The 11,678-nt window shown below is 46.6% G+C and overlaps 1 protein-coding gene across 1 annotated transcript in view; it reads left to right on the top strand.

The window, feature by feature from the left end:
* The window catches only part of KMT2C (lysine methyltransferase 2C), a 282,429-nt gene that overhangs the window by 260,528 nt on the left and 10,223 nt on the right, over positions 1-11,678 (top strand). The window contains 6 exon segments of the mRNA XM_025200451.1: positions 3,993-4,171; positions 4,257-4,411; positions 4,600-4,852; positions 5,903-6,042; positions 8,320-8,424; positions 10,802-11,672. Of these exon segments, the coding sequence (XP_025056236.1) occupies positions 3,993-4,171; positions 4,257-4,411; positions 4,600-4,852; positions 5,903-6,042; positions 8,320-8,424; positions 10,802-11,672 (1,703 nt within the window).

Below are 11,678 nucleotides of genomic sequence, written 5' to 3'. Positions count from 1 at the left end.
CAGGCTGCAAGCAGCTGCAGCGCAGGGCACCTGGCATGGGTGGTTAGGGGCCGCTTCCCCCACCCCCGCGCTCCTCCTTGCCCAGGGTGTCGTTGTCGTGTGTCTCCTCCCCCCCCCCACCACTTACCTGAGCTTGTGCTGCAAAACGGTGGCAGTGGTGTTGGAGCCCGCGGGCTTCCCCTGGGTCCTACTGCCCTTGGTTCCTGTCATTTTTGACAGGAACCAAGGGCAGAGAAATGTTATTTTTCTACATTTTTTTTAGGGGCCCCGCGGACCGGATAGAATGGCCTCATGGGCCAGATCCGACCGGCAGGCCGTATTTTGCCCACCTTTGTATTAGATAAAGGGTTGTTACACATTGAGAAGGTGAAGTCTGGGGACTGCTCCGTATGATGTGAATTTTGACCAAGTTTATAGATTCATAGATTCATAGACGTTAGGGCTGGAAGGAACCCCGGAAGATCATCGGGTCCAGCCCCCTGCCCCAGGGGTAGGAAGTCGGCTAGGGTCAACGGATCCCAGCAAGATAAGTGTCCAAACAATTCTTAAAGGAGTCTAGAGTAGGTGCTTGCACCACCTCTGGAGGGAGCCTATTCCAGGCCTTGGGGGCTCGGACAATAAAGAAGTTTTTCCTTACGTCCAGCCTAAAACGGTCTTGGAGGAATTTGTGCCTGTTGGACCTTGTCATCCCTTGGGGTGCTCTGGCAGACAGATCCTGATGCACACCCTTAATGTACTTATAGGCAGCCCTTAATGTACTTATAGTCACCCCTGAGCCTGCGCTTTTCCAAGCTGAAGAGTCCCATGACTCTCAGCCTCTCTTCCTAAGGTTTATTCTCCTGTCCTCTGATCATGCATATGGCTCTCCTCTGGACTCTCTCAAGCTTCTCCACATTTTTCTTGAATTGTGGAGCCCAGAATTGGATGCAATACTCCAGCTGTGGCCTCACCAAGGCCAAGTACAGCAGGAAGATGACATCCTGAGATTTACTTGAGAAGCATTTATAGATGCAAGCCAGAGTTCAGTTTGCTTTACCAACTGCAACATCACATTGGTGGCTCATGTTCATCTTGTGATCAGTCTTGACCCCCAAGTCCCTTTCGGCCATGGTGCTAGCAAGCGTAGCACTGCCAAGTGTACAAGCTCTTGAACATTAAAGCTAATACAATCATCTCAAGCAACCTTCCCTTCTAGTATGCTTTCTCGTGTAATACATGTCAAGAGTGGGCTTGTCTGCACCTACTGGCAGGTCAGGAGTAAAAAAAGGGTCTTTTATCATCTACAGCAAATCTACTGAATTAAAAGCATCTGACACTGCAGATAAACATTGCCTTTGATATAGAGAAGAAAGTAAAAAGTAAGACTAATATCAGCTCTTTGTCACTGCCTTGCATGTTTTTGACATAAACAAGTGGCTGAAGTAGTAACTCGATAGTAAGAATATCCAGCAAGCAGAATTGAAGCGTATCAGGTAGGACAGGAGCCTGTGCAATCAGGATCTGGCCCATGGAGCTGGAAGGTCTTGCCTCTGTCTGTGCCCATGCTGGGGCTGGGTAACGAGGAGCTGTACTGGGGCCAGGCAACTGAAAGCTGTGACCACGTTGCTGCCACTCCTCCCTGCCCCACTCCCCAGCTGCAATGCGGGTGCAGCTTCCAGCCAGTGGGGAACTGAGCCAGGGCTAGGCAGCTTCCAGGTGCTCCTATGGTACAGCTGGGAGGTGGGGAAAAGTGGCAGCAGCATGAATACAGCTTTCAGCTGCACCTTTACCAAAGCTGGGCGGGGATGCAGGAAGAAGCGGGACCAGTGCAGATGCAGCTTCCATCTGCCCAGCCCCAGCACAGCTCCCGACCAGCTGGAAACTGTGCCTATGCTGCAGCTGGGCAGCAGGGGGCTAGGGAAAAGCAATGGCAGCAGTGCGAGTGCAGTTCCCTGCTGCCCAGCCCCAGTACAGCCCCCCTCTGCGTGGAAGCTGCACTTATTATACCCATCAGAAAACGGGGCTGGGAAAATCAGTGCCAGCCCAGCTCCCAGCTGCCTGTCTCTAGGCATGGGTAAACCTCCCTGTGGTGCACCACCAAAATGGGGATGGGTTTCTTGGCTTGCAGCTTGAAAAGTTTGCTAGCCCCTGAGTTAGGCCCCTTTTTAATGGTGGGTTGAACTATTGGGATAAGGTAGTTCCATGGAAGACACGGTTTGATTAATGTCATAATTGTGTTATCAGTTTTTCCCAAATGGCTAAGTATCTTGAACTAGACTGGACAATAAAGAAGTTTTTCCTTACGTCCAGCCTAAAACGGTCTTGGAGGAATTTGTGCCTGTTGGACCTTGTCATCCCTTGGGGTGCTCTGGCAGACAGATCCTGATGCACACCCTTAATGTACTTATAGGCAGCCCTTAATGTACTTATAGTCACCCCTGAGCCTGCGCTTTTCCAAGCTGAAGAGTCCCATGACTCTCAGCCTCTCTTCCTAAGGTTTATTCTCCTGTCCTCTGATCATGCATATGGCTCTCCTCTGGACTCTCTCAAGCTTCTCCACATTTTTCTTGAATTGTGGAGCCCAGAATTGGATGCAATACTCCAGCTGTGGCCTCACCAAGGCCAAGTACAGCAGGAAGATGACATCCTGAGATTTACTTGAGAAGCATTTATAGATGCAAGCCAGAGTTCAGTTTGCTTTACCAACTGCAACATCACATTGGTGGCTCATGTTCATCTTGTGATCAGTCTTGACCCCCAAGTCCCTTTCGGCCATGGTGCTAGCAAGCGTAGCACTGCCAAGTGTACAAGCTCTTGAACATTAAAGCTAATACAATCATCTCAAGCAACCTTCCCTTCTAGTATGCTTTCTCGTGTAATACATGTCAAGAGTGGGCTTGTCTGCACCTACTGGCAGGTCAGGAGTAAAAAAAGGGTCTTTTATCATCTACAGCAAATCTACTGAATTAAAAGCATCTGACACTGCAGATAAACATTGCCTTTGATATAGAGAAGAAAGTAAAAAGTAAGACTAATATCAGCTCTTTGTCACTGCCTTGCATGTTTTTGACATAAACAAGTGGCTGAAGTAGTAACTCGATAGTAAGAATATCCAGCAAGCAGAATTGAAGCGTATCAGGTAGGACAGGAGCCTGTGCAATCAGGATCTGGCCCATGGAGCTGGAAGGTCTTGCCTCTGTCTGTGCCCATGCTGGGGCTGGGTAACGAGGAGCTGTACTGGGGCCAGGCAACTGAAAGCTGTGACCACGTTGCTGCCACTCCTCCCTGCCCCACTCCCCAGCTGCAATGCGGGTGCAGCTTCCAGCCAGTGGGGAACTGAGCCAGGGCTAGGCAGCTTCCAGGTGCTCCTATGGTACAGCTGGGAGGTGGGGAAAAGTGGCAGCAGCATGAATACAGCTTTCAGCTGCACCTTTACCAAAGCTGGGCGGGGATGCAGGAAGAAGCGGGACCAGTGCAGATGCAGCTTCCATCTGCCCAGCCCCAGCACAGCTCCCGACCAGCTGGAAACTGTGCCTATGCTGCAGCTGGGCAGCAGGGGGCTAGGGAAAAGCAATGGCAGCAGTGCGAGTGCAGTTCCCTGCTGCCCAGCCCCAGTACAGCCCCCCTCTGCGTGGAAGCTGCACTTATTATACCCATCAGAAAACGGGGCTGGGAAAATCAGTGCCAGCCCAGCTCCCAGCTGCCTGTCTCTAGGCATGGGTAAACCTCCCTGTGGTGCACCACCAAAATGGGGATGGGTTTCTTGGCTTGCAGCTTGAAAAGTTTGCTAGCCCCTGAGTTAGGCCCCTTTTTAATGGTGGGTTGAACTATTGGGATAAGGTAGTTCCATGGAAGACACGGTTTGATTAATGTCATAATTGTGTTATCAGTTTTTCCCAAATGGCTAAGTATCTTGAACTAGACTGAAAACACAAGTGGATTGTTGCTGGTGATTGAAATCCATCACTACCTTTCCATAAAGCGTTTCCAAGCATTGAATTTTTTCCCCTCAGAGTTCAGGATCACTGTGATGACCGGGACACACCTGACAGCTTTGTTCCTTCTTCCTCTCCTGAAAGTGTTGTGGGAATGGAAATAAGTAGGTATCCAGATTTGTCTTTGGTAAAGGAAGAGACCCCAGAGCCTGTACCATCCCCAATCATTCCCATCCTACCCAGCAGTACTGGAAAAGGTAAGATGTCATGCACTTAGCACCTGTCTCTCTCAATTCAGATTCCTTCAGCTTAACTTCATGTGTGTTTCATTTTATTTTGAAGGTTCTGAAGCAAAGAGGAATTATATAAAATCAGAACCTAGTTCAGGAACTTTACCTGGTTCTGGTTTCTTTGGCTCTCAGCTTGGGCCATCCCAAAATGGTCCTAAATCTGGCCTTATATCTGTAGCAATTACATTACATCCCACTGCTGCAGAGGTAAGGAAATAAACTTCAGTGTTTATAGGTAATAATCCATCACTGTGTGTGTCTGGTATATTATATAAATAATGAACATGTGGGTTAATGTAGTAAAACCATTCTCATAATCTTCTGGAAATTGATACTGTTGTGTAGTTTACCTCCTGCCTGATGAATAATGCTGTGTTTTGCCGTTGTTGTTGTAGAATATCAGTAGTGTCGTGGCTGCATTTTCCAGTCTACTCCACGTCAGAATTCCTAACAGCTATGAGGTTAGTAGTGCCCCAGACATCCCATCTTCCATGGGAGTGATGAACAGTCACCGAGCAAATCCATCTATGGAATACAGACAGCACTTACTACTCCAGGGTCCTCAGGCAGGACCCATGGGCCCTGCTAGATTAGTGGGGTCATATGGACTGAAGCAACCAAATATGCCATTCCCTCCGAACAGCAATGGTGAGTAGGCTTACATCTGTTTCGTGAGTGTTTTGTAGTTGCCTGTGTCAGCATGATGAACTCAGCCACCAGAGTAAACTAGTTGATTCTTTGTTTTAATGATACCGTTTTATCTTGCATCAGGGGTGTCAAACATACAGCCCGTGGGCCATGGCACCATTTCATCTGGTCCACAGGTAGTCTCATGGGCTACCTGAAGTTGAGGGGCATGGCCAATTGAGTGTTGCATGCTGCAGAATTTGGGGTCCATGGGCTCTGATGGACATGGCCATCAGTGGCAGAGGGGCGAGTGAGGGCTGTGCAGATACTGTCCATGCTTGCCCCACTGCTGCCCGATCCCAGACCTGCGCCACCACCTGCTTCTCCCACCCACACTGCCACCCAGTTCCCCACCCATATTGCCTCTCAATTCCTTACACTACTGCCTGTTCTTGGTCCCGTGCTGCTGCCCAATCCCCCCACTCACGTTGCTTGCCCCAGATCCAGAGTCAGTACAGCTGCTGCTGGCTCTGAATCTGGTCCAGGAGGAGCCCCCCTGCTCTGGATTCAGCCCAGAGCCCAGGGAGAGTTTGACATCCACGTCATACATGATCAGTACATGTGGACCTATTCCTGATGTTATCATGGGCTGCTGGAGATTGGAGGTTGTATTGTGCGTCTCGTTGCCAGTTAAGAGTATGTTGCCATACAGTACACTGTATTCTCAATATAATTTTAAATTACTCTACTGATGTAAGTTCTGGGGACTTCCTCCATTTGAAAATTTGAAATAGGTATTTAAATACATAAATACTCTGATGTAATATACATATTTATCGTCTGTGCAAGAACATGGTTTTGCATTATGATTCCCACCAGATCTATAAAAGACTTTTGTCTGGTTTAGGCAAAATTCCCCTTCTGTGCCTAGTTCAAAACTGGGCAAATGATATCTCAGTATTAACTTGCTGAAGAACATAGTGGTGTTTCAGCATCTACTTCATTAAGGAAAACTGTTAGAAATGCTAACATGCTTTCCCCTTTTTTCTTTTTTTTTTTTTTTCTTTATAGGTATAGCTGGTTATAAGGATCACAGTCAAAATATGGCAGAAGGCTCGGTGCTGCGACCTCAGTGGTGCTCTCACTGCAAAGTGGTTGTTCTTGGTAGTGGCGTGCGGAAATCTTTCAAAGATCTGCCTTTCCTTAAGCAGGTACTACAGTCGAAATTTTAATTTCTTGCTCTTAATAGCAACTGAAATCAGCCAATACCACTGACTCTTAAGCGGATATTTCCTCCTTTAATTCTTCCATCCATGTGCATCCTTCTGTTGTCTCTTACCTTATACTTTGTTTGTCACCTTTTTGGGTCAGCTCTTGTCTTTTAGCTGTGTTTGTGCAGCACCCGGCACAGTGTGGCCCTCATTCGCATGTGGGGGCCCCTTTGCCTTATGCTAATACAAACTGTAATTTCAATATATTGCTTATAAATGGTTTCAGTAAATGGCCAGATAACCAGGACAGTTGTTGAAGTGTTGCTGTCATGGTTTCTCACTTCTGCTACAAAAAAGTAGCAGGGCTCTCTTTCCAGGATACTTAATGTTTTACTGTTTCAGAGAGCATTGGAGAGTAACTCTGGGAGCCACTGCACTGTAATGGTACTTCTGCTGCCTTCTGCTTGGAAAGATGAATCAAATTTAAATCTTGGTTTCATGTGTTTTCTACCATTTAATGGACATATAATCTAGCCATCCTTTGTAAAGTAATTTGTTAGGGCTGTCAATTAATCACCATTAAAGTGCACAATTAATGCAAGAACCAATTAACTCATTTAATTTTTTAACACATCAAATTGTACGTGTGGTTTTGAAGCCTGCACCCAGGCTACCCTGCCCCGCTGCTGTCACTGCTGCTTCCAGGCCGCCCCGCGGGGCAGTGGTGACAGTGCAGAGGAGCCATACGGCAGCCCAGGCGCGGACTCTGGGCAGCTGCAGCTAGAAATGTGGAGGGGCACACCCATGCAACCCCCATCCAGGGCCCCAAGCATCCAGACTGGCAGCACTGGGGATTTGGGAAAGGTGGCGCTGAGCCACGGCAGGGCTGCCTGGCACCCTCAGGCGCTACAGCTTGGGCTCAGGGCAGGTCAGGACTGCCTGAGAGCTTTGGTACGAGCCACCTCTGGACCCGTGGGTCCCCGTGCATCCCTGGTCCAGACCCCCAGGGAGTGGTGGCAACAGCAGCCCTGTGCCCCCATGGAGGCAGCTGGCACTGGTGGACAGGGGTGGGATTCCTGCAGAGCCATTTCCCACAGCCTCTGCCACATGCCTGGCCCCAGCTGCCACTCCCTGGGGGCCTGGACCCGGGATGTGTGGGGATCCACAGGCCCAGAGGCAGCTCATGCCACAGCTCCCAGGTGGTCCCACCCCGAGCCCCAGCCATAGGGCCCAGGGGTGCCAGGTGGCTCCATGCAGTTCCCAGAAGGACGCAGGCTCCAGGTAGCTGTAGCAGGAAGGTGCAGGGGCGGTAGGTGGGGACACACCCACACACAACCCCCATCCAGGGTCCCGAGGAGCTGGGCTGGCAGCGCTGAGGTTTCGGGGAAGGCGGCACTGCCTGGCATCCTCAGGCCTGGAGCAGGCTGGGACCGCCTGGGACCTGCTGAGCAAGTAAGCAAGGAAGTTCTGGCCACTGCTGCTGGGGTAGGGGCAGGGTGAGCCCACTGCCACTAGGGCCATGCATGGGCAGAGGGCGGTGCCCAGGGCAGCTTCACAGAGACCCTGCTCAGATCGGGCATGCGGGGGTCCCCCCTCCCCAGGCTCCAGACTCCGCTGTGGGCATCCCTCCTCTCCAAGCTCCAAACCCCACACACATCGCCTCCCACACCCACCCCGCAACCATACAAAGTACCTACATAATTTTGAGTTTTTCTGAGCATGATGTTGAGTTTTTAGCTGTGCAATTAAAATCTTGATTAATTGCAACTAATTTTTTTAATTCTGCAACTAATTGCAATCAAATTTTTTAATAGTTTGACAGCCCTGTAATTTGCATAAATTACTGAATCCACAGCAACGTTTTGCAGATAATCAGCTGATAAACCTATGTGAACTGTCTTTAACCAACCTAAAAGGAAAGGTTTTGTTGTGATAAATGAGAGGTGTCCTGTTAGGCATAGTCTCGAAGTAAAAATCTTATGGACATACAGCATATGCTTCGTATTGATCCTGTTGTGCTTCTGCTGAAGGGAAAAGATTTTCAGGAATAAGCCCAAGGTAGTAACCCTTGAAATTGCCTAATATAGTATTTTTGTTACAGTAGTGCCTGGAGACCCAACCAGGATTGGAGCCTGTTTGTGGGAAACACTTTTCAAATAGAGAAGGAGAGCAAGTCCCCGGTCCAAAGGGATGAAGATTAGTTTCACTATGCTGATAATAGTTAAATGTTGTTCCCTTGAATGGGCTTCTAACTGTCTTTGGTTTTTTAAATCCCAGGATCCTCAAGAGAGCTCTGATAAGCTGAAGGACATTGTATTTTGTAGCAACAACTGCTTTGTCCTTTTTTCAGCAGCTGCACAAGCAAAAAAATCAGAGAGCAAGGTAAGTATGTAGCTCTGGGTCACAAACTAATAAGCAGGGATTATTTTGCAACTTCTCTAATTAAATAGAAAAATCACTCTATGTAGACCTTGAACTAGGGGTGGTTGACGTTTGAATGAGTCATGCTAAAATAGGGCATGAAAATTCTGAAGCAAAAGAAAGAACAGGACTTCAAATCAATACTCCAGTTTGCTGAAAATATAAAGCTAAGGGAGATGCTGTTCAATGCATTAGCAACCTTTCCTTGACTGGGTTTAAGGACTCAGTCTGGGACTACCACTAAAATCAATGGGAGTCTTTCTGATGACTTAATTGGGCATTGTTTCAAGCTTGAGGTGCATTCGGTTGAGCTGTTCTATGCAGAGGAAGAAATCATTAACAACTGTACAAATACTAACTGAACATAAGTTTGCAGGAACACTTTATGTTCTTAGTACAAAGGTTAAGCAATATAATCTTATTCAGCTGGCTTTTTATCTGCATTAAATGCCCATTTTAAAGAATTAATTACCAGAGTATAAACTGATAAAGAACATGGTGACTGGTTATGACAGGAGAACGTAGGCAGTAATTACGGAAGTAACGACTTTGCCTAACATTTCAAGAAATACACTCAGCAGCAAATGTGGTTAAGTCACAAATTTTTCCCGTGCTCTCCAGAATGAAGTTCATTTACATGATGTTCATTTACATTTTAGGCCTGTGCCTAAAATGCCAGGTGCATTCATTTAATCTTCCCCATTGAAATAGGCAAAAGAAGCCATTTCCTCCCGGTAGTATGGGTGGGATATGCAACAACCGTGAACCATTCAGAATTGATCAGGAAGGGGGAGGGATGGCAGGGGGGAAGGCAAGGTAAAGATGCTGAAAGCAGGGCGTGTCCGTGTAGATGAATCCAGAATAGCACTAAGCACACTGTGTTAGGGCATAAGACATTCATTAAAATTAATAAATACTTCCCTTATTACTGTGCGTTTTTCATTTATCCCTGAGTTGTGGTTAATTTCAGAGATCCTAAAATTGATTATGCCGCTTAATTTGACAATAGCTTCACTTTAAATAGATTTTAATATAATGATTAAATTGTGTTCATTGAAGTCTAAACAGTCCTAATATCGTCACTGACTTAGTACATACGCTCCTTCAACCCACTTAATTTAGTTGGTCAAATAATTTTCCTTTTTCCAGTTGAACTGTATTTTTGCTCAGATAAGGTGGAGAGAACTGAATGCCGTATTTTAAGTGTTTATATAATCAATGCTTTATAATGTGTTAACATAAGAGTCACAAATTTACTGTATGACGTGGTAGCTTTGGCACAAGCCAGCACTTTACTTGCCTTTATTGCTCCTGCACAATGGTTGGAGGCAATACATATTGGATTTATCAATCCATTCAAATCTTTTTTCTGTACCCCAATAAGGAATTCAGTACCATTAAAAAGGACTTTTATTGGGAGTTAGCTCTATCCAAGTGGATCCTTTTCTATTTAAGTGTATTTGTTAGATTTCATATTTGGCCACTGAGCCCTTTCACTTAATCTCTCAAGATTATCTCTAAAATATACATATCCTTTTGAATCTTGACCCCCACACACAGCCATTCAGGAGTCCGCTCCTCACCAGCTTCCCTGAAAAATACACGCGTTTCAGGCCGAATTCTGTTTTGGCTAGCGGGTAACCAAAGCATTGCTTAGACCTAGGTCTGAGTTACCCAACTGTTGTGTAGGACTGACTCTGTCATCCCCTCTCGATGTCTAAGTTCCCACATTAGAGGAGTAGGGCAAGAGCTGTGTGTCCCCTCATCCTATTCCTAGAAGAGGGGAGTCTGGAGGAGATAATACGCGTGCTCTTCTGTGATAGTTGAGTAACTTAGTCTGCAGCTGCTTTTTGGTTTTCATCTAGGTGAAAAAGGAATTCTGTCCTTCATGCCAAGTTTATCTGGCAGAGCGGGAGAAAACCAGCTGTGTATCCATTTTAGCATCTTCCCTTTAACCTTTATTTTGGAGATTTTTATATAACAGTCCTTCATAGGAAACTGTCCAAAACTTCCTCAAGTAGAAACAACCAACAGATTTACCACGTTTCTATCTAGACTATTTTTTGTTTCCATTTGTTTTTAAAAAGAGGGAAATTGATGCGTCTCCCAGTAAACTGTAAAGAAGCCATATATATGGTAATCTAACCAGAGCAAATGTATTGCTCTGTGGCCCAACACAAATTGTGCTACCAGTGAATCAGAATGGCTTCTCTTGTCCCCCTCCATTGGGTTTTTCTACCATAGTGTTTTGCATTCAAAATGTAACCCTGGAGTTGTGTGTGACCTGAAGAGCATTTGTTGTTGTTTGAGGCTTAAGGACTTTCTATTTATTTCCCAGGAATTAATTCCAACCTTGCCACAGTCGCCAATGAAAGAAATGCAACCGAAAGCATTCCATCAGTACAGCAACAACATCTCCACTTTGGATGTACACTGTCTCCCTCAATTCCAGGAAAAAGCATCTCCACCTTCATCACCCCCCATCACCTTCCCTCCTGCATTTGAAGCAGCTAAGGTAGAGGCAAAGCCAGATGAGCTTAAGGTAACAGTGAAGCTAAAGCCGAGGTTAAAAGCAGTACACAGCGGTCTTGATGATTGTCGACCTCCTAATAAGAAATGGAAAGGAATGAAATGGAAGAAATGGAGCATCCAGATTGTGATTCCTAAAGGATCGTTCAAGCCTCCTGGTGATGAAGAGATAGATGAGTTTCTCAAAAAACTGGGCACAACCCTTAAGCCTGACCCTGTGCCTAAAGACTATAGAAAATGTTGCTTCTGTCACGAAGAAGGTGATGGATTAACAGATGGACCAGCAAGGCTGCTTAACCTTGACTTAGACCTTTGGGTCCATTTGAACTGTGCTCTTTGGTCTACAGAGGTCTATGAGACACAGGCTGGTGCCTTAATAAACGTGGAACTAGCACTGCGAAGAGGCTTGCAAATGAAATGCATGTTCTGTCACAAAATGGGCGCTACCAGCGGTTGTCACAGGTTAAGGTGCACCAATATTTATCACTTTACCTGTGCCATTAAAGCACAATGCATGTTTTTTAAAGACAAAACTATGCTTTGCCCCATGCACAAACCAAAGGGAGCTCATGAGCAAGAACTTAGTTACTTTGCAGTGTTCAGGAGGGTCTACGTTCAACGGGATGAAGTGCGGCAGATTGCCAGCATAGTACAGCGGGGAGAGCGTGACCACACTTTCCGTGTAG

This window comes from Alligator sinensis, unplaced genomic scaffold (genome assembly GCF_000455745.1).
Source record: "Alligator sinensis unplaced genomic scaffold, ASM45574v1 scaffold599_1, whole genome shotgun sequence".
In the NCBI taxonomy this organism is placed as follows: domain Eukaryota; kingdom Metazoa; phylum Chordata; order Crocodylia; family Alligatoridae; genus Alligator; species Alligator sinensis.
The sequence above is the reverse complement of the archived record's forward strand: the minus strand, read 5'-3'. Positions and strand labels throughout refer to the sequence as shown.